General features: G+C 35.0%; 2 protein-coding genes and 1 long non-coding RNA gene across 4 annotated transcripts; 1 reads left to right on the top strand and 2 right to left on the bottom strand.

The window, feature by feature from the left end:
* Positions 1–4,429: 4,429 nt before the first annotated feature.
* On the top strand, positions 4,430–6,496 carry LOC107818781 (uncharacterized). Its single transcript, XR_001655507.2, has 3 exons — positions 4,430–4,710; positions 4,883–4,967; positions 6,246–6,496. It is a non-coding gene; the product is annotated as an uncharacterized LOC107818781 (long non-coding RNA).
* A 635-nt stretch (positions 6,497–7,131) lies between these two features.
* LOC107818780 (uncharacterized) lies at positions 7,132–11,909 on the bottom strand. Of its 2 annotated transcripts, none has more exons than XM_075237057.1 (3): positions 11,085–11,909; positions 9,331–9,826; positions 7,132–7,561 (listed from the first exon to the last, which is right to left on the bottom strand). In XM_075237057.1, the coding sequence occupies exons 1-3, from the start codon at positions 11,719–11,721 to the stop codon at positions 7,540–7,542; spliced, it is 1,155 nt and encodes a 384-aa protein (XP_075093158.1). In that variant the 5' UTR covers positions 11,722–11,909; the 3' UTR covers positions 7,132–7,539. The 2 variants fall into 2 exon arrangements, with proteins under 2 accessions (XP_075093158.1, XP_016500317.2); XM_016644831.2 differs by having other exon boundaries at positions 7,132–7,481; positions 11,085–11,906.
* A 2,050-nt stretch (positions 11,910–13,959) lies between these two features.
* On the bottom strand, positions 13,960–21,122 carry LOC107818779 (prefoldin subunit 5). The gene is made up of 4 exons (XM_016644830.2): positions 20,819–21,122; positions 20,610–20,713; positions 19,034–19,111; positions 13,960–14,548 (listed from the first exon to the last, which is right to left on the bottom strand). Exons 1-4 carry the CDS (start codon positions 21,003–21,005, stop codon positions 14,462–14,464), a joined length of 456 nt encoding a protein of 151 aa, XP_016500316.1. The 5' UTR covers positions 21,006–21,122; the 3' UTR covers positions 13,960–14,461.
* Positions 21,123–23,684: the final 2,562 nt, after the last annotated feature.

Raw genomic sequence — 23,684 nt, 5'->3', positions numbered from 1 at the left:
GTGACGAAGGTGATTTATTGAGCTTAGTTTTGGTAACCCTTTTTCTATACTACTCATTTGTTTTCTACTAGATTGGTTGTTTCCTCAATTTAGAGATTGTAGTTAGAGCCTTTCTTGCTCGTGCAATATCTATCCATGAGGCATTTCCTGTTTGTGATTTTGATTTGTTGGATTATGATGGCGAATTTTGCAACAGTTTCAAGCATGACATGTATTGTCCGACGTTGTTGTTTCTGCTTATGAGTTTGGTTTTGAAATTTGAGTTTAAATTATAGAGGCTATTGCAGTCATACCCAGTGGGATGCCATCCAGTATAGACTGAAGATGAGTTCAGAGTATTGCCATGGCAAATAATACAAGCAATTATCTCTCCTAACCAAGAGTAACATAGGAACAATATTTTGATATATTTCATATTCACACTTCCTGTAGCATTCTTTTCGTTGCATATGGCGAGTTGGTGCTTTCACATAGATAGATAACATTTGTACGATTACCAAGCTATGTGGTGTAGTGTATATCGAAACCCTCCAACGGTAGTGTGCGTGTATCATTAGTATGGAACTATGAACTGCTTCATCATGAAATAAGTGATTTGAATAATTAGTAGATTACTACTGAGAATCAAACTCATTCTCACACTCCTTAGTCATGACTGGCGTCCTATGTCAATATACAACACCCCTCCTGAAAAGAAAATAGAATTTCTAAATCCAGTATGTTGGGCCCGTGCTCCGCCTAGTAACAAAAGAAACATTGATTTTACTAATTGACAAAAATTAAATATGATGTTTTTAGGCTTTTCTATTTCTTTGTTCTTTTTTCCCTTGCGAATATCTTTCGTGCAATTACTTTGTTGCTTTTATTTCTTTGAAATATAGCTTGATGTATGCATTTTTGTTGCACGTGCTGCTAACGAAAAATTAAATATTACTATGTTATAAAATGATGGAAACTTAGGTCCACCAAACTGTACAGAGAAACCCACAAAACACACACATAATAAGAGATAAGTAAATGACACATCAGGGTTTTACGTGAAAAACCCCCAACTCACGTGATTAAAAACCATGACCTACACTTATAGGATTTCAACTTCACGGTTGAGCAAACTTAATTCAGTTACAAACTATTGGAACCTAGGAATTAAATTCTTAATCCCTCACTCACTTGTAATAACTCTATTACAAGCCTCTTTGTAATAACTCTATTACAAAGCTCACAATCCGACTAACTCTAGCCAAGACACAAACACAAAGTTTATGATTTTACAAATGGTTTCCTATACAATACTTCTAACTAAGCTAAGTAGGAATTACAAGTGGATCGCTCTAACAAAGGTACAACACAACTAAAGACATATGGTAATTCAGTGCTGGAAACTTGTCCTTCGTTTTGTTGTTCTTTGTTCTTGAAGCCTTGAAGTCACTTGCAAGATGGCAATACACTTGAGAGAAAACTAGATCATTCTTTGGATATGCAAGTGTGTGTTTTTCCTTTGCTTCATGTTGATAATATACAAGTGATGTCACTCGGATGATGCAAGCAAATATTCGGTACAAGACATTCCGCATAAAGTAATTATTGCACTGATTGAACTGTTGCGTGTGTGCAGAGGAACAGTTGCAGCGGCTTTACAGTTGTGGGGAGTTGACTGGTACAGTCAGCAAGGGAACTAATATCCATATGTTCCATCTGTCTTTTCTTTTATTCTAGTTGTTAGAACTTGTGCCCGACTTTAGACATGTTGTTCCTTAGCACTTTGAGGATATGTAACAGGTTCCCGATCTGATTGTTATCATAAAGTTTGTTAGATCAACAAAATATAAAAAGGCACATAACTTACCATAAAATAATAAAAGAAGGAGGAGAGTATTGCAGAGAAAAGTAGAGAGAGAATTTTTATTGATTTGGGATGAGTTACAATGTAATAGAACTCTTATACTTATAGGCGAAAAGTGACTTAGTCACAAAGTAACAAACTCTAAAATTTATCTAAAAATTAAAATTCACCATAAATAAAATACTATTTTTAACATTATACAATTTATGAGACAAATATGAGAATGAAGGAATATTGTGAGTGTGTTTGGTACGAAGGAAAATATTTTTTAATTTTCTCATGTTTGGTTGGTTTAAATATTTTGAAAAATATTTTCCTCATTAACTCATTTTCCTCTGATTAGAGAAAAATATTTGGAAAAATTTTTTCAACCTTCTCCACCATAATTGTCATCCCCACCAACCCTCTACACCCCACCCACCTCCTACACCCACCCCTAAGTAAAAATATTATTAAGAGTGCTTTCTTTTTATGTTGTAGATAGAATGCTTTCTTTTTCATTTCAATAAAATAAGTATTTTTTTTATGATATAAAAAAAGTACTCTGTTTTCGTGATGTAGAAAAGTTATTTTCTTTCATTTCAATAAACTGATGTAGTAAAAATATTTTCTTTCATTTTAACAAAATGTGAATTTTCTTTTTATGATGTAAAAAAAGTATTTTCTTTCATTTCAATAAAATAAGTATTTTCTTTTCATGACATAGAAAAAGTAGTTTCTTTTTCAACAAAAAAATATTTTCTTTTTAGTTATGCGGCACAGATTTCAACGTTGTTTTGCGTGAAAAAGTAAAGCAGCACATTAGTTCATCTGGATTTGTGTAAATTTTTAAAAGAATAACTAAATTCTTGAAGAAAATAGAGTCTTGAAAATGTTGGGTATTTGGGATGGGGGAGGGGGAGAGCACATGAAACATGTGGATTTTGGGGAAGAGGGGTGAGGAGAGTGACATAAAGAATTATTTTCTACTCTCTAACCAAATACTAGGGAAAAAGTTTTTAACTCACCAATCAAATAAGGGAAAATAAACCACTCATTTTCCATGAAAAATATTTTCCTTCGTACCAAACACACCCTATGCCATACTTAATAATCTAGTTTTTCAAGTGGCTTGTTATTGAACGTATTCGTTCATTAGTTTTCTTCTATATTTGAATTTGGAGATAAGTTGTCATTAAAGAAGTGATATTCTCATTGAAGGGCTGCAAATAAAAGACTGAAAAAGCAATGGATTTTTATGTTTTGAATTATTTCATTGCGGAGTCCCATACTAAACTTTTTTTTCACTCATAAATAGGTCAACAACAATAACAACAACGACCCAGTATAATCCCACAAGTGGGGTCTGGGGAGGGTAATATGTACGCAGACCTTACCTCTACCCCGAAGGGTAGAAAGGCTGTTTCCAGGAGACCCTCGGCTCAAAAAAGCAATAGGAGATGATATATTAGTACCATAAAAATGCGTAATAAAAATAACAACAATATATAAGAGATATGAAATATGAAATACAGAATACGAAATACGAAATACGAAATATGAAATAGATGGCTGGTATAGTACAACTAGAAGGTAAAGCCCTGCATCAATAGACGACCAATGACATTCCTAGTCTAACTCCTAACTGGATAGTCTCACTCTATTGTGTTGTAGAAATATTCACACTCTCCCCTAACCTACAACCTTAATGCTCGACCTCCATAATTCTCTATCAAGGGCCATGTCCTCAGTAATCCTAAGTCGCGCCATGTCCTGTCTGATAACCTCTCCCCAATACTTCTTAGGTCTTCCTCTACCTCTCCGCGTGCCCACTACAGCCAGTCGCTCACACCTCCTCACCGGTGCATCAGTGTTTCTCCTCTGAATGTGTCCGAACCATCTGAGTCTTACTTCCCGCATCTTGTCATTCATGGGGGCCACACCCACCTTCCCTCGAATATCTTCATTCCTAATCTTATCCATCCTTGTATGCCCGCACATCCACCTCAACATCCTCATCTCTGCTACTTTCATCTTCTGGATGTGTGAGTTCTTTAACGGCCAACATTCAGTTTCATACGACATGGCAGGCCTAACCACTGCTCATAAATAGGTCATATTCTTCATTTTTGTTTAATTTCCCTTCCCTCCTTTTTGCTTGACTTTCCACTCATACTCATTTGTTCCACAAGGATATCTTGCGAATCATCTTGTAAACGCTAGATAAGACTTACTCGTAACAAGAAGAATTGTGAATGGCATAAAGACTTGTTTAATACAACAAAAAAGTTATTTGACATTCCCGTTTTACTATTACTATTACTTTACTACTATATATAAATGTGAAGGAAAGGACGAACACAGCTGTTTGAAATTGTACGTTCTGCATTATATGTATATATACACTTTTAAATTGAACAACTCAATAGGGATAGACTTGCTCTATTTTACTTTTACTTTTACTACTATATATAAGTGGGAAGGGGTGTACGAACACAGCTATAATCAGCTGTACAAGAAGTTTTGTTAATTGTACTATAGACTTGGACCCTTGAATTTTTGTCTTTCTTCTCTCAACACGTGTACTGGTATGTCTTGAGGAAACCACGCGTATTATGCAAAACAACACTATTTGGGTCTCACTTCTCAGTTTCCTGTCTTCACTGTATCTCCTCTCTCTTTCCTTCTATCCCTTCTCCTCTCTGTAGCTACGTACAGGGAGCACCAATTTGTCGATTATTCTCAATTTTAAACCCTAGATTATTCTCTAAGTTATGTATTTTATTCAATGTTCTAAAGATGCCAATACAAAATTGTGATGAAGCATCACTACTCAAAAGTGGCAAAGGATGTCCTACATCATTCAGAAGTGTCCTCCCTTGAGAAAGGTGAGTGTTTATTGTATTAACTTTGGAGGTACTGAATCACTAATTATAACTTTATGCACAATATTGATTTTGCTTTTTCCCTCTTTCTCTTTTTTTTTTCTCACTATTTTAAATCAAAGTGAATATAGAAATGTTAGATGATTTAATGATAGATTTCTAGTCTTTTTTGCAGGATGTCTCTCATAGTTGGCTTGGCTTGATTCCGTCGGCATTCCATAGTTTGCGGTGATATTCCTTTACTTTTGTACCTATTTAAGGTCTCCTATTCTTCCTCTTTTAATTAATATGCATGTGATTTTTTTTTCAAAGTCATGAATATCGGTGCTATTGTTGTTGGTTGATTGTTTTCTAATAAGTTTTCTATTGCGGTATATAATTAATTTCCCGGATCAAATAAAGGTGAATAACTTTTTTTTTGGTTAGATCGAATTTGGGGATGGAAAGAAAACTTGGTTTTATTACCTGAATATATCCTGGAATTATCTAATTAGTTCGTCACTTGACCGCTCCTTTTTTTTTTTTTTTTTGGTTATATTGGAAACGTTGCCTTAATGATTTGAATTAAAATAAAAGGAAAAAGATGCTTGTACACACATTACATTTGCTAACTCATGAATTGATTAGTAGCTGCTTCGATGAAGCTATTCTGTATTCATTCAATTTCACTATTATTTCACAAATTTCTTATCATTCAGATGTAATCTAAGCATTTTTGCGAGTCAATGTTGCGAATGATGTTATTTGTTACTATAAAGGTAGCATCTTGTGGGTGTTACGTACGCATGAAGTGACGAGAGTCCGTACGTAGCTACGGCATATTTATGTCTGGTAGACTTAAGACTTTATCGTGTAATATTTGAATTATTTGAACTCATTCTGCTGGCTTAACTAATTAGAATTATAATTGAAATTGATTTAGAAATACTTATATATTATGCCGAGTCTTATCCCATTGAGTTGTTGGCAAAATTATTTGAAAAACGGTGAAGGTTATATTCACTTTATGCTCATGTACTGTGCTATAAGCACGTGTCTCGTAATTAGATGATTTTCCTCCTTTCTTCTGGAACGGGCCAAATGCCTCGGCAGTATAATAGATGCATTTATGGTTCGTGCCGCTCGACCCTCGGCACATTATTCTGGATCGGGCCGAACGACCTCGGTATAATCGTACGTTATATCGCTGGAAGTCCGAATATTCATGAGATTATCTTTCCACTGACGTTTATGGTTTTCCTTATTCATTTGATACTTACACTTGACATTTTCCGAGATGTTGAGATAGGATACGAATTGAGAAGTTATATTGTTAAAAGAAATTTTAAAAGAATATTTTGGCTACGGTTTTATCCCATTATTGCTGTTGTGCTTCACACCTGCTTAAGATTTATCATATTATTTTATTGGACCTCTAGTAAATGTCGATGTCGACCCCTCGTCACTACTTTTTCGGGACTAGGCTAGATACTTACTGGGTACATGTTGATTTATGTACTCATGCTGCACTTTTGCACTAAATGTGTATGATCTGGCAGGTTTATTTGGTGGTCACCTTGGCGCGTAGGCGCAACTGTTGAGGGGACTTCATGGTGATATGCAAATTCCAGGCTACGTATCGCAGCCCTCAGAGTCTTCATCGTATTACTTACTTTATCCTGTCTTATTTACATTTCAGACATATGTTGTATTATTATTGTATGCCTTACTAAATGCTCATGCACTTGTGACACCGGGTTCTGGGATATTCTAGTTCTAAAATAATCACACTATTTATTCCAAAATTGTACGAGGATTTGTTAGATCGATCTTAAGTCTAAACTTGGATATTAATTTACTCTTGAAAATTGTAAATCTATAGAATTCGCGAAAAAAATAATACTAACTATAATTTTTAAATGAGAAAAAAAAGGGCTTCGCCAAATAAAATAAAATAAAGCATTTCATTCGCAGAACTATTAGTATGAATATAATGTTCAACTTAAACTAGTAAGTTCAAGCAATCACATGCTTTAAAATATACAACAATTTTTAAAATCATAATAAAGAAGAACTGATACTCATTAAACTCACTAAAAACAGATTCGGTTAAACAAACTGAATCATGATTGTTAACTCATTAAATACTAGTTAGGATAAACAAAATGGGAGGACAGTATTCCACAAGTTAATTAACGAATTTTGCTCTTTCAATTGCCTAACATATATTTAAATGAAAGCCAGAAAAAGATACATTTAAAAACATAGCTTTTCCTAGGGAACAAAATAAATGATTTTGTTCTTACACATCTTTTTGTCCTTCAAGCTTATGTTGTTGTTTCTAAACTCTAAAGTATCCTATAAATAAGATGAAATCCATAATTAAGATTTCTAGCAGTCAAAAAAATAATGAAGTCGATAATAAATATCTTAAGAAGAAAATCATTTTCTACCACAAAATGGGATTGGGATTTTTACTGCCTTAAAAGTATACTCAAATTCGAGGGCCAGTAGTACCCAAAGAACTATATAACAAAGCACTTAAAATCTATCAAAAGGTACAATTGTGAGTACACGATACCTTCAAGATCATTTTAACAACAATATTCAAAATCCTGATGATAAAGTGTCTGCTGAATAGCAGGGTGACACATTAGAATCATAAAATCTTGTAGGTCTGTGCTGCCAGAGTATTAGAAAGTATGTTTCTCCACCACTATATAGCTGCTGGTAAATAGGAAGCCATATATGACTGACCCATGGTTCAGGAAAAAGACCGACCAGCACATCATTGCCTAGATGAAGAAGCAAAGCAAATTAAGGAAGATTCAGATTTGCACAGATGCCAGAGAATCATAAAAAACCCAAAGTTTGCCTACAAAAAGCAAATAGTAGAACGACTTGTGAAAATGCAAGAAATACATAGGAGAAAGTAAAAGATTCATTTATTGTCAGTTTGATATATGAAAAGATGTTACTGCGTCTCATCAATCTGGTTGTTATCTTTAGAGCAATGCTCCCACAATGTACCAATATAAATGAACATGATAATGACATCCACGATAAAGGGTGGTAACAGGAGTCTGGAGAATCATGAATCAAGAATTAAAAGAGATACTACAATGAGAGGGTCATTTCACAAAAAGTGACATCTATCTGTAAAGTGTCTCCCACAAACTGTATTCAGATTTTCAAATAACTTGTATCAACGAATGCTAAATCTGCCACTTGTTGATGGCTGAAGTTGGTGAAACAATAATGGAGACTCCGAAGAGACGAGTCGTGTTTTGGGGATTTGGTGGTCCATTGCAACAGGCTAACAACTTTTCATCAGGAAGAAAGTTGTTAGCTTGTTGCGACAGGCTAAGAATTTAATTTCTATGAATTTGTGAAACTAAGATGGTTTGGGAACAGAATGGTTATTCGCTTGTGACCAGACTGGAAAAGCCATTGACTGACACTTTCATCAGCTCAAGCAGCTGGACTTGCCTGGCTTTTCAGAGATAGCTCAAAGAACTCATGTCCAATTTAATTCCATTACAAAAGTCTCCACAGCAAGACAAAGTCCTAGAAAATCAAAGATCAACCAGGAAACCGAAGGATCAAGGAAAATTATGCAAAAATTACAACCTGACTTTCAGTCATATTGGAAAGATACCGAACCATCCTAAGTTTCAAGATCGAGTGAGAGAATGAAAGCAGAACATTAACTTCTTCTGTTCATCACACATCCTAAGTTTGTTCATTTTCGTTAGCAGAACATTAACTTCTTTTGTTTGTCATGCCTCTTAAGTTTGTTCAGTTCCCACATCTGAATTGCGATGGAAATCGTTCCGGAAGTCCAAAGATTGATTCACAGAGTGCAGAAAGGAACTAGGGAACTAGTGCAACAGAACGTCACTAGCATATCAACTTTTCCACTCTTTGAGTACAGATATTGTAGCAACTATTACTTCCATTTCAGTGACTACATTGGGTGCATAATACCAAACCTGAAAGGGTGAAAGAGTGGGATCCCTTGATATGGGCCTATTTACTTGTCCAAGTTTATGCAGAGACAAAAAAACACTAGGTGATTTATTCTCATTTGCCTGATCCTTGGTATGAGAATTACCCGGTACCTATGCTGGTGGGAGGTAGCAGGTACGCAATGGATCAGTTGAGGTGCGCAAGATGGCTTGGATACTGATATTCTCACAATGGGCATATTTATTATGTTAATAACAGGGGATTTGTTAACTCAAACAAGGATATTAAGGAGGTAGAACCATGTTTTGCTGTCAAATTATCCTCGTAGACTCGTGTACTTACAATAGTTATTATGGGCTTCTAAACTTTCAAACACTTGAGGCTAAAATTTTTAAAGCTTGCACAATTTAATAGATGCCCAAAAGATTAAGCCTTTCATACCTCTTTAAAGATTTATTTTGAAGTAGGGAAAAGGTAATCACTTATCTCTAATTGCTTAAGGTTTCATGACAATTAAGGTTTCATGAAGCACAACAAAAATTCTAATGGAGTATAACTAATCCCCGAAAAAGGGAGAATTTATAGACTAGCAAAGGCACAGAAAATAAAGAAATACTTCTGCTACAAGCAATATATCAAAAAAGCTTTGAAAAATGGCGAGAATAAGATGCATACCATTGGATAATGGAGCCAAAAAGGAAATGCTGCATGATAGGAACCTTCTGCAAAACTTCTATCTTATACATCTTAAGCAAGCCACTGTTTACCTTGTTCCAATTGGGCACACCACTAATGTCATCTAACATAGGAGAATGCTCTGCAAACACTCCCTTCTTCACCTTCTTTATGAATATAATACATGAGAGATACAAATATTCATTTGAAAAGTTCTCCAAGATATCTTCGTTATGAATAGATTTTGGTTTCATGTACTTGTGATCAATCAACTGAGATGACCCGAATATAAAAGGTAAAAAGTGGTAGTCATCTAGTCCCCAAACACCATGGGACCCAGCAGGCTCTAGGCAATAGGTTGTTTGCAATTTCCTCATCAACTCCAAGTACTTGACAAAAACCCTTGACACCAGAGCTTGATAGTCCTCTTCTTTCACAACTCCTAATCTTGCTAAACAGTACAACCATGCTGCAAAATTTGTCTCATGCCCAGTACCTGTATAACAGAAGTGATTAGTTCTAGGAAGGCCATCTGTCAAACCCCAGCAAGCCTGTGCACTTCAAGGTTCTAAAGGATAGTAACAACGCATACAATTTTATACCATGTTCCAGCAAAGTGAGAACTCAAATCAAAGGAGTAGCAAATTTCTTTAAATAGATTTATAAGGACAAAGCCATTTTCATGTATATATACTTGGTACATCAAGAAAAGGAATCAGATGCTGAAGATAGAACATTATGTTGTCCGTCAAATACTGTAATTAAATCATCAAGACAGAAAACAAAAGTTTCATGGTCAATCACTAAATATAAACACAAAAATGCAGATGTGCCTATAAGCAGGGGCAGATCCACTACCGTTTCCCATAGGGGACAAGCTTTAGAAGTTGTTCACTTTTAAACTCACGATCATGATTAAACTTATTTTACGCTAAAGCATATGTTGATGTACTTTACATCCACCAACACTATCCCACAGGAAGATGAGTGAACACTACGAAAAGATTGCTACGGGCAAAGACATTAAAGATTCAACTCAGATATATAGAGGCAACATCAATATTTAATACCTCATGTATTATACCATTCTTTTAACACGTACTTTATGTATTATGATTGTTAAATCACACATCTTCTTTTTAATAAAGTAAATAATTTTGTTACTATGGGACAGCGCGCCTTTACAAGGATTTTTATGTTATCATCATATAACTCCACAAGAAAAAGATCACTGAATCATACATTACTCACCAACATTAACACTTTATGAATAACCTAACACCAAAGCGCACCTAACTTAGTACTATTAATCACATTTCACATTTCTCCAATTGTTTAACAAGAAAAACTTCTTCCCTCTGATTATGCAAAGAAAAACAACAAAACTCCAAAAAAAATCAGTTAATAACACATAGTTAATTCTGCCTACGTGAGCTTCTCAAGAGCGGATAAAGGAAAGGGCTGCTAAAGTTGACAACAGCACAACTACACCTAAATACCAAACAAGTCGGGTCGGCTATACGAATCGTTACGGACCATGTTACTCCATTTAAACTCATCTTATGCCAATATTAAGCAAATACACATAAAAGTATTTTAAGTTCTGTATATTTTCTAAATCGTATAAATCTTGAAAACGGCTAGTATAAGTTGACAGCTAGTACAAAAACATACAGAGGATTAACATGGCCGAGCCCAAAAAATTTGGCATTGAGGTTAATCCATTAATAACATCACAATGTCAAAAAACATACCATAGTCAATTCTGCTGGAGTTCCCAAAGCTATCAGTAAAGTAAGGAACAAGCTCAACAGTAGCAGAATGGAGATCGGTAGGCAGGAATTGAAGCATGAATGACTCAGCATCACAGCTCATGTGCTCGTGCCACGTACGGTAGGCCAAGTTTCCGTATCGAGAGGTCTGAAGCGCTAAAGGAATCTCATCCACGTAGGCAATTAGGGTTTGGAGAACGGAAACAATGGCTGAAACTGGAGGAGACACGTGGCAAGGATCGGAGAGCTTGTGGGAACGAACGGACTCGGAGAGTGAAACGATAAAGCCAAGGAAGTTATGGCAAGTGGGAGAGGAGTGGAACTGATCGATGTCGCTTTGGGAGTGGATTTTTTTGGTTGGGGTTTGGAAATGAAAAGGGGGAGTTAGGGGAATGATTCGCTGTGATTGAGGAACAGGGGTACGGATGATGATTTCTCTGTTATTGGCTGGTGGAAGGTTGACGGCCGGAGCGCGAATGGGGATGTAGTTGGGGTTGGGATCAGGCGGCGGTGTAGGGAACGCGGTGGGTCCGCCACAGTTGACGCAGGTTCCTGCGCCGTCGTGGTGGTGGTGAAAGGGGGTGGAGGTGTTGGGAGGAGGGTTGTGGTCTGGTTCCATGTTGAGAAATGGAAGGGAAGAGGAAACAATGGAGTTGTGTGAACAGAGAGAGAAGATGAGTAAGATTTTCCTACTGTAACAATGGAAGAGAAACGATTCTAAAATTTTGCTTTCGAAAAAGAATGAAGAAAGGCCTAGGTAGAGCGAGGCTAGATTCAGTTTTAATGATCTTTTTGTTTATTTATTTTGCACTCTATTTCAAATTGCTCAATTTTGCATTCATATCCTTGCCGCAAATATTATCATCTCCGTTATATATTATAAAATAAATGAACTTCTACTGTCCAAATTCTTCGACCAAAAAATTTACCTCTCAACTATTGTAATTTTTGTGATTATTTCTATTTTGTGAAATTCCTCTTAATAAACCCGTAATATAAATATGATTTAAAACTACCCTCGAGTTGAATCATGTTAGAAGTCAAAGGCCAAAATGAGATTTTATTCTAACAACGGGATTATTAATTAAACCGTTCAACATTTTAGTAAAATGCAAAGTTGCTCTTTTTGAATAATGCAAAACTAAATTTGACCATTTTTCCTTCCAGAGAAAAGATAGCTAAATTAATCAAATAATCTATAAAAGTTAAAGTTTTTGGCCAATATTGTCCCTTATCTTTGAGGGTGCGTCTATTTTGGTCCCTCAAATATAACCCTGAGCATATTTATAAACCAACACTCACTAATAGTACATAGCTGATAAATTTAAGATTTTAATGTTGAAACTTTTACTTTTAAGATTTTCGGTTGATTTTTTCAAAAAGAAAAGTTATTGAAAAAAAATAGAGCTGTCAAGATCACTTCTAGGCACATTATTGAAGCAAACAAATAACCAGATTGTATTATAACTTTTAGCCTGTACGAGAAACTATTTACATCTGGTAACCGAAAAAGTATATAAAATTTATATAATTTTTATATATATATATATAAAATAATATACAAATTTTATACATTTTTCGGTTATTATTTTTACATCGGCTATACAATGTCATTTTCTCATTGAAAACTAGCACAGTAGGGGATATTTTCAAGGTCAAAATTTTAGAAGACATTATCTAAAATGAGGAATTAAAGTGATAATTTGCGTTATACAATAAAAGGAGAGTGAAACGTTTTGCTTCAGAGCAGAAGATTTGCTTCATGAATCAGAGTTGGTTAACACCGTTAGTTTTTTAACACATTCTGTCAGTGAGACTAAAGGTGCTCCACTTTAGCATACTTAAGGGATTAAATATGCTCAGAATTATATTTGAGGGACCAAAACAGACATATCCTCAAAGATAAGGGACAATATTGATAAAAACTCTATAAAAGTTCAAACTACATAAAAAAAAGTGTAACACTATCATAAATAACAAAAATATGAACATGTAGCCTTGGCGTAAGAATAAAGCAGGAATATCTAAGCTTCCTCTAAGGACTCAAATGATGATGCACTTTTAGCTTATCATTCTTGCTTCTTCAATACACATATTTTATCACTTGATTAGACAAAATATTCCATAAAAAATACCTTCACATGTTTTATTGGGTGAAATTACATCCCCAAAATTTACTTTAAAAATCAAACACATCCTCCAACTTTGAACAATAGTCGTTTTCATCCTCATATTAAAGTTAACTTTTTAAAATGCTTGTTTTACCCTCTACAACGTTTATCTCTTTTTGTGATACTATTTTTATTTTAATCTATGTTATGAACTTACCTATTATAAATAAATATTACTCCATTTTTTAAACCAAAAAAAGAGTGTGAAGTACTAATCAAGCATAATGACATTCAATAATAAGAAAATCAGTATATCATTAGTCAAATCATCATCCAACTGAACCGTGCTGAAATCCAAAACATGAGACGGACCCCCAATATACTTCCGGAGCATAGAAACATGAAATACCGGATGCACACTCGACAAGATGGGTGGCAAAACAAGCTCATAAGCCACCTCCCCAATCCTCTGAAGCACCTCAAAAGGCCCAATGATATATGCATGCACACGCAATACACGTGATATTGAGATAGTAATCGTAAAAGTAAATTTATAATATGATTATTCTATTTATAATGTCAATGAACTAAAAAATAATAAATATAATAAAAAATTATTACATATATGGAAAATTAAAACAATCAAGGGTAAAATAGACAATGAGGTAGAATAGAAGGATGAGAATGATTATTGTTCAGAGTTGGGGGATGAATTTGATTTTTAAAGCAAACTTGAGATTTGGTAATGATATTAACAGGAACTCCAATTGATACTGACAGGATCATATATTGTGGTCAGGGAGGCTGTTACAAGAATATTTCCCTCCGGCATGCTATAAGAGAATCCTTGTTTTAACTTCACAAGTTTAACGTAACACACACACACACATAGTTGAATTACAAACTTGGGTTGCAGTAAAAAGTAGAACTGCGATCATGGTTTCACTCACTAAAGGACATAAATCATAACTTCGAGTCATCAACCAATGTTGCTAGAATGACACAGATGATCAATCATCAGCTTCTCGCGAAAAAGCAAAAAAAATAAAACAGGGGTGAAATGGAGGAACATACACTCGTTGAACTTCTGCTTCAGCAATACTAATTCAGACAGAATTTGGTGCTCATTAAGTTTTAGGCACATCAACTCGTCGAGTTATCAACAAAGGCAACTCCATAGAACTCATTTTTAAATACCTTGTAAGCAGGCACCCCACTCTACCCCAAAAAGGAAAAAAAAAATGTGATCTACTGTGCTGGAGGAGCAAGTTGTCTCAATTTAGCTTGCAAGATAACACCAGTTTCATCAGCAATACTTTTCTTCTTCGTTGCAACCTGCAATTTGTACGAATGATTACTAAAAGAAGGTAATGTCCATAAGAAATAAAAATCATAATAAGGCTGTTTGTTATCAGACTATAAACCTCAAGGAACTCCTCCCAACATCAGCCACATAACTTTTTCAAAGGATAGAAAGACTCTACTACTAGTATAGATTCTTTGATCTTGCAAGAGGAAAAAAGAGAGTTATATGTTGGTCTTTGGCCTTCAGACCAAAATAGAGAAATTGTAGTTATGCATGACGAAGAATTCCAAACATGGGTTGACTCCCAAAAGAGTGGGGTCATCTTCAACAAGAAGAGAACTCAAGAGTTGAGTACATACATGATACATCCATATGGGGACTGTTAGCCTACACCACATTAGCAAAGTTAAAGACTTTACCTATATTTCCCTAGAAACTTGAATGCTCTCATTTTAATGACAAGTCAACAGTACTCCTCGCCCGAAATTTTACAAGGCTGAAATCAACTGATCAGCCAAAACCTCTTTGGGACTAACAAGCAAATTGAGATTGTCATTCTCTAATCTTTATCAGTCCAAAAGTGGTAAATATGTCACCTCTACCAGCTCACAAGAGTTTAGCATTCCTTCCAAGTATATGCCGAAGCAATCCTCAAGCTGGATAAAGACTGAGTGGGAGATACATTCAAATAGACCAGTGTTTTCTTCTACTTCTTTTGTTCAATTAGGTTCACTCCAGCTGCTATGGTTAATTGTTCCCTTAAAGTGATGAAGCAAGGGGAGGCGAGCAGGTGGCGCTTCTTGGGTGTGAAGCGAAGCGACTTCAATGAAGCAGTCGCTAAGTGAGAAGCAGAGGAAGCGATTCGGGTTTTCTTTTTAAAGAGCCAAATTTCCTTTAAGAAAAAAAGATTATCTTTTTAGAAGAAAAAAGAAAGTAGGGGACCTATTTAAAAAGAAAAAAGAAACTTGAAGATATTGCTGAGAAAAGAGACTTAATCTATTCCATTCCATCGCTGCTAGAGTTAGTAATTGGCTCCAGGTAATTTTTCTCCTTCTTCTCCTTCTTCTATCTTCTTTCTTCTTCCGGCAGCTGCGTTTGCTTCTCCTTCTTCTTTTGTTCAATTTCATTCGCTCCAGTTGCTACGGTTCTTGTCCCCTTCTTTCTTTGTTTTAAAGCTATTTTTTTGTTCTTTCTCTGTTTCTTTATTGATTCTTTCTCTGTTTTTTTCCTGTTCTGTTAATCTTTTGTTTTATCATAAGAAATCAGCTTATAACTTGAAAGATTTGCCTATACGTATTTGACATTCTACTTTTTAGTTTTTAAATTGAAAGATCTGCTAATACATACTTCCTCCATCCCAATTTATGTGATGGAGTTTGACTGGGCACAAAGTTTAAGAAAGAAAAGAAAACTATTGAAACTTGTGGTCCAAAATGAGCCATAGGTATTTGTGTGGCTATAAATCATCTCAACTTAAAATAAACATTTAGGGGTCGTTTGGTTGGAATACGATTTATACCGGTATAAGTTATGCCGGTATAAGTTATATTGGGATAAGTTATGCTGGGATTGTTGTTTATTCATTGTTTGGTATGTTGTATTAAGAATGACAATTACATAATTTCTGAGAAGAAGGTATAAGTTATACCGGTGCTAATTACCCCACCTTCTATAAGGTATAAGTTATCCCAGTGTTAAAATTAACACCGGGATAACTTATACCTGCTTTGCTAACCAAACAGAGTATTAAGATGGTATTAAATTGTTATACTACCCTTATACCTTCTTATACCTCATACCTAACGACCCCTTAATGTTAAATTGTACTAAATATAGAAAGGTGACATTCTTTTCGGGACTAACTAAAAAGTTATTTCGCATTTTTTCAAAAATGTGCACTTCGCTTCTCGCTTTAAGCGAAGTGGGCCTTTGTCGTTATTTTGTGCTTTATGCTCACCAAAACATTGAGATAGAACCATAGAGGAAACTACCGGATGAAGAAGTACCAAGTATTTTCATGGTGACTGATAAGGTTAGATTTAACTTCTCTTTCTCGTGTTTTGGCACAACTACCCTTGTCATGTGTTGAGATGAGTCATGAGAAAAATGTGTGAAGTATCTTCAGACTTACTCTACTATCCCTAGGTCATTCAACTTCATTGCAAACATGAGAAGAATGAACTTCCACTTTAATTAATATTGAGTAGTTCAATTTGTTTAATCTTAAATTTTTTTGAGAATGGTAACAAATTTTATTCATCAGCACAAAGATTATGCTGGCAACAGTATTTACAAGGTACTATCCTTGTGAACTTTACAAGGCTTCCAAAAATTGTAGAATAGATTCTGCATCTCCTACAGAAAACTGTTTACACCAAAAGTGAAAATTTAAAATACAATTCATTTTAACTACTTGTATGGAGCTACTCCTGTCTTCAAAACATCCGTTATTTCTTTACTTTCATATGGTCCACCAGATGCAAGCTGGGATAATCCTCCACCATTTTTTCTGACTGACCATTTTACCAGCATAGTTCCAAGCTTTCAGTAGATCACATGTGTTTCCCGGCATTATCCATTTCAAATTTACCAGCATGTGTTTAATCTTAACTTTTAATCAGGTGAAGAGTGTTCAGGTGATACCATGTCTCAATTAATTCCTACTTCCTAATGTGAAGCTAAGCAAGAGCATAGGAAATGCAAGGAAATTATAGAAGTAGAGGAGTGGTCAGTTGCAGGAAGAATGAGAAAGGGAAGGGCATGGAAAGGATAAGAACAGGGAAGCAGTAGATAGGAAGAAAGAAGGAGAACATTGACATCACAACAAGGGGAAAATCTTGAATTCGAGCTGGTGGCACATATAGAACGGAAGAACCTGAAGAGTCAGAGGTATAGAATATAAAGTAATTGAATCATATAAGGGAATATAGAAATGCGATTCACGCTAATGGTAGGCCAGATGAAGCAAGGATGAAAATTTTGAGTTCAATGATGATTCCTCATGTCTAGGTTTAAAACTTTTCAAATAGACCTTTCAAAGTAAGGAAAGTACAATAATGGGAAGTTGAAAAAATAGATAGGAGGCCGTTCGCACCACTATTAGGTCAGTCTTAAAACCTGGATTATTAAAATTTTAGCACAGCGTAGTCACATAGATCCATGTCATGGTTTAACTTGGAGAAGTTGCATAAGCAGGTGTGGCTGCAGCCTGGAAATTAGAGTAAGACTATGCGTGGTTAGTGGAATCGGAGCTTGTGGGTATCCCAAGAAATCAGGAATTAGGTGGGATTTATACTTGAAGATAACTGGTTTATCTTCCAGGATGACTTATGTGCCATTAAATACATTTGGAACTATTTTCAATTTTATTTTGTGTTTAACAATAGCTTTGTAAAGTCATAATTCTGATAGAGAATGAAACAGGTTTCTCAATGACCTATTTTTGAAGAAATTTGTAAAAACATTAAGGGGAAAACTTCAGACAATCTCCACCACTCTACTCTCAAAACCAAAATGCAGGTGGAAATGATAAAATTGTGAGAAGGTACAACAGAATGGCAAATTAACCATTACATCCTCCTAAATGATGATATCTGTCCCACAGAGTGGAAAAAACCCTATGAAGTCCAAATGAAAAGTGAGTAGTCCTGCAATGCAAGCTTTTTCAACATGGGGTAAATAGCTTTCCAAGCTATCTTTTCCGGGATAAGGAGGAGAAAGACAATAAATTCTTTTTTATAGTGTTGGTGTCTGCGCTAACTTGCCTTACCTTGACTATTACATCGGGTACCTGCTACCTCCAATAAACATAGGTACGGAGTAATTCTACCAACCAAGGCTTAGGCAGATGGAAAGAAATTACTGTATGTTTTTTTGTCTCTCGAATTTGAACCTGGGTGTCCAGGGTTTGCACCAACTTTATAGACCACTAGGTCCACACCCTTGGGTGCAAGAAAAAAAACTTTCTAAACCACTTTCTATTGACCGAGAAAAGGCTACTGAATACTCATAAACCTTCTTGCAGATACTAAATGTCCAATTTTTTTTTTGAACTCTTCTTGTGACAAAAAATAAGCATATGCCAGTAACCATTAACCATGCTGTTCGGATGATCATCCGTGTGTGTGGGTGTTTATAGGGCCTTTATATTGGCAGAGGCCATTTGATGTCCTCTAAAACCAACTTCTTGTACATTGCGATAAGCGTACATGTCCGAGAACTCTTTGAAACCCTTTAAAGCAATATTTTCCCCTTACTTTTCCTCCCACCAATCGCACCGAGTATAGAAGTTTAGCTTACATTAGATAGATTAATAAGTCAATATCTCACTAATCAAAGAATGGCAGAAGTATCAGGTAGGATTGAGATAGATGGGGTACTCAGTACACCAATAATGAAACCCTTGAGAAGGTTTCCAGCATGTAGATTTTACATCAAATCATAACACAGATAACCTGATATAAACAGCTCAAAACTTGCAAGAATCCATCAACTGAAATATAATGGGTACTTACATCAAGAAGCTGCTCGTAGTTGGACTTTAGCAGGTTGATTTTCCGCTCACAGTAATCTTTTCCTTCTGTCATAGTTTTCTGTTAAAACAAAGAAAGAAAACAATCTTAGGGCTTGAACCTTCTGGAAATAGGACCATGTGAAAAGATGATACATTTTTTTGGGCTTCCCATAAATGAAATAACTGAAGCATGAAATGACAAATGTGTTCTTTTCGATAATGATCCAACGACATTCCCATAGATTCGTAAGACATCACCACTTTATTTCTTGAAAAAGCAAAAAGTAAATGGATGATCCAGGAACTACATATAACAACATTCTAGATGCATGAAAGAGACATTTCTAAAGAGAAAATTAACTTACTTAGACTCTATAAAGTTCAGAAAAATCTAGAGTAAACAACAAATTATCCAAGCCTAAGAAAGCCGAGTAACTAGAAATCATAGAAGGAATCCACAAGACTTCCTTTTCATTTTATACAGAGGATCATAAACAGTAAAAGATATTTAGTACATAGAAACAGCGTTATCAAAGGCGAAAAGCGCAAAAAAGCTCTAAAGTATGTTGAGGCCTTAAGCGCAAAGTGCAAAAAAAGCGTAGGCTTTTATGAGAAAAGGCGCTAATGGAGAAAAATTACAAACATATGTGTAGTCCAAGATTAACATCTATAAGCATGAATACCAAATATATGGATAAAGAAATTAAAGAAAATTTACAATAAAGTGAAATATCAATTGTTTAGTGTCGCCTCTTCAAAATTACGCTCATTGGCAAGGAAAAGTATGCCTTAGAGCCTTGATGAGAATACTGAAGCGCGCGCTAAGCGAGGCGAAGACCTCAACATGTTTTGAGCCTCGCTTCAGGGCTTAAGCGCGCTTTAAGCGCAACTTTGATAACACTGCATAGAAAAAAAATTCTGAAAATCATAACTATGTTGCTTCCAGCATATATTGCAACGGAATCCATTTTTTATAAGGATATTGTAATGAAATCCATTACACTTTCCTGGAAATCAATAATGAACTCCTAAGAAACAAGGAAAAGGAAAACTGAAAAAGAAAGTATGCCAAAAGCGACACAGAATTGAGCACGGTCTCATGTTCCTCACAAAAATCCAAATCAAGTATCAGTCACAACTCTTCAAGAATTCAAATTCATTAAACTTTTCAATTTATAAGCTCCTGATATATTTTTTTAATCAAACTAACTTCTCAACAACTGCGTTACTTTCTTCCACTACATTAATATAATTCATATCAAATTAACTCCTTAAATTCTTAGGAAAATCAAACACAGCCACATAACATGAGACTGTGATATAAGAAATAACCACACACACGACAAAAAAGGAAGTCATCTTTAGTTTTAGTTGCATACTACAGAAGCATCTGCCTAAGCTCACCCCATCCTACTGCAGCCCCAGGAAAAAACCATTAACACCAGCCACCCACCACAAACACCCAAAAAAACATAATTCTAGATTAAAGACAGCAACTTTATTGACTCAATTAGCAGAAATAGACAGCAAGTCAAATACCCCAATTACATATGCGCCAAAAAAAAAAAAATACAAACCTCAATAAAATATCCAGTGCCAACATCTACCAAAACCTTATCAGCATCATCTAGGGTCCCCGGCACATATAAAGACGCTGTTAAAGGCACCAACATTTTCTTCCCTGCACAAGAAAAAACCCAGGAAAAAAAACCCAAATCACAAATTTCACGATAAAGTCAAAAAAAGATCACATTTTTACACCTAATTCTCAAAAGGGTGTTTATACCTTGAGGGCGGAGAGATAAATCTTGAAGGGCATTAGAGGCGATTTCGAGGCGAGTAGTTGCAGTGCGGATGTTGTTGAGGCTGTCTTGAAGTAGGTTCACTTCTAGATCGGCTTGTTCCTTCAGTGCCTTTAGTTGCTCTACGCTCATCTTCTCTATTTCCAGTGTTCTTCCTCCTCCTGACGCCATTTCCTGATTTCCCCCTTTCAGAAACCCTTCTCTGGTGTTAACTGTGCTTCTCAAGTCTTGAGAACAGCAAGTAGTGTTTACAGGCTGCGTGCTCTGTTTGTCATAGATTTATGATGGGTTAAATGGGTATTAAAACATGAGTTGAATGAGTTTTATTATTAAAAAATATATTTTTTTCATATGACATGGTTTGTCAAATAGGTTTTTTTATTTTTTGAGTCAAAAAGTAATAGGAATGGTTTTGTGGGTTATTACAAATTTATTTTTAGTTTTATGATTCTATTACTTTTTAGATATATAAGGAAATTTATTTTTACAGTTAAAAGATCTTATCTATCTAAAAAGATACTTCCCTAATTTCTAATATTGTAAATGACCATGAAAGACCCATTTTCTCGAGTAATAGTTGAATGATTTTGTTGTCCCATATTAAATAAAAATAATTTGATAGAATATTGCTATAAATTAAGTGACTATCCAAGGAATTAATGGGTCAAATGATTTTGTGGTCATTACAAACTTATTTTTAGTTTTATGACACCATCTATTTTTTTTATACATAAGATATTTGTTTTTACACATAAACGATTTATTTTTTACACATAAAAATGTAAGATAATTAATTTGCAGTCATAGCAGAGATTAAGACACAATTATATAATCAATCTAGAGTCAGAGTTTAAGAAAGTGTACCGTTCAACTCCATCGATTCAGCAACGACAGCAACCAGCGATTAAGCCTGAGACCAATTTCCACAATCCACTAGCTACACACTCTCACAATCCAGAGAACTTGACTGATGTGACATCTACCGTTACCACATATTCAAGAGGCAGAATACGCTAGGGTTTTCTAATAGCTAGCGAAAGGGGAGTTGGCCTCTATTTATAAAGAGTGTCTACCCATCACAGGTCAATAGTTATTGGACCTCACTTATCCACACACACAATATTTAATATTAGGCTTTTTATTTATCCACCACTTGGGTCACTTCACTATCCTTTCAGGCTATAACCAATTAACTTAAGTCCAAATTCCAACATTCTCCCACTTGGACGCTAACGTTAATTGAGGACAAGAAAATAATTTTAAAAATTTTGAGTTATAAGAAAATTATTTTGAGAAAAAAAAGATTTTAGACTCTACAATGGCCACACTACTCATATAGTCAAGGATATAATGACTCATATAACAATCCATCTAGTCTCAATAGAGAAGACTAACAATGAATCATAGCAGGCATCACACCATTTTAAGGTATGAATTCTATCTACGGTCATATATGCTAGAATTTCCATCATCATGGATCAACACATGTGTGCTAAGCATGTTATCTTTCTAATCAGGGTGAATCGATTCACACCTCTTAAAAAGAAATAATCCTCCAAGTGATATAATAACCATATCACATTAGGAGCCTCCAAATTAAATGACATTAAAATCATATCACCTTAGGAGATTTCCCTTGTGCCTTACCCGGGATAATCAAGGCAACAAGCAGCAAAACTCAAAGATATCATGAGTTTATACAATATATAATTGAAAATACAAATAAATAAATTATCATGTTAGTCAATAAGCATAAGAAATATAAAATAACACAAGCTTGCATAAAATTAAAATTTATTAAAAGTAATATCTCAGTCAGCAGCTACGAAATAACTCCCACTGACTAAAGCATATCAAAAGACTCTAAAAACTCATGTTTTTAGTATGTTCATTAAATACTACATGCCTAAAACATTCAGTCAAAGGATCGACCAACATAGATTCTGTGCTAATATGCTCAATACATATATCACCTTTTTTTACTATGTCTCTAACCTTAAGAAACTTAAGGCTAACATGCTTAGAGCCTCTTGTTCTCTTGTTATTCTTACAGAAGAACACAGTTGCACTGTTGTCACAAAATAATCACTGGCTTAGATATAAAATTCACAATTTACGAACAGCATGCGAAGCACTCTCAAAACAAGCAATAAACTCAGCTTCATTGTAGATGTAGCAGTGATGCTCTGTTTCTCACTTTTCCAAGAAATAGCACCTCCACCCAACATAAAAATATACCTAGAAGTTGATTTCATAGTGTCTTGACAACCTGCAAAATCAGAATCTGAATATACTAGAAGATCCAGATCATCAACTTTTTTGTACACAAGTATGACGTCTTTGGTGTGTTGTAGATATCTCATCACTTTCTTTGCAACCACCCAATGTGCCCACCCAGGATTAGAAGAAAATCTTCCCACATGCTAATAGCAAATGCAATATATCAGGACTTGTACAAACTTGTATGTATATCAAACAACCAACAACACTTGCATATGGAACATCTTTCATGGTTCTCATTTCAACTTCATTTTTCGGACATTGATCTTTACTAAGTTTATCCCCTTTTACAACAGGTGCAACACCAGGTCAACAGTCTTGCATATTGAAAGTTTTAAGAAAATTCTTAATGTAGGAACGCTGCGATAAACCCAATAAACCACGTGACCTATCTCTTTTAATTTCTATCTCAATAACAAAAGAGACTTCACCAAGATCTTTCATATCAAAAGACCCAGACAAAATTGTTCGGTCTCATTCATCAAGCCCAAATAATTTGTGGCAAGCAGAATATCATCAACATAGAGAACCATAATAATGAAACTACCATTAGCAATTTTAAGATAAACA

The sequence above is a fragment of the Nicotiana tabacum genome, chromosome 18, assembly GCF_000715075.1.
Source record: "Nicotiana tabacum cultivar K326 chromosome 18, ASM71507v2, whole genome shotgun sequence".
Taxonomy (NCBI): domain Eukaryota; kingdom Viridiplantae; phylum Streptophyta; class Magnoliopsida; order Solanales; family Solanaceae; genus Nicotiana; species Nicotiana tabacum.
The sequence above is the reverse complement of the archived record's forward strand: the minus strand, read 5'-3'. Positions and strand labels throughout refer to the sequence as shown.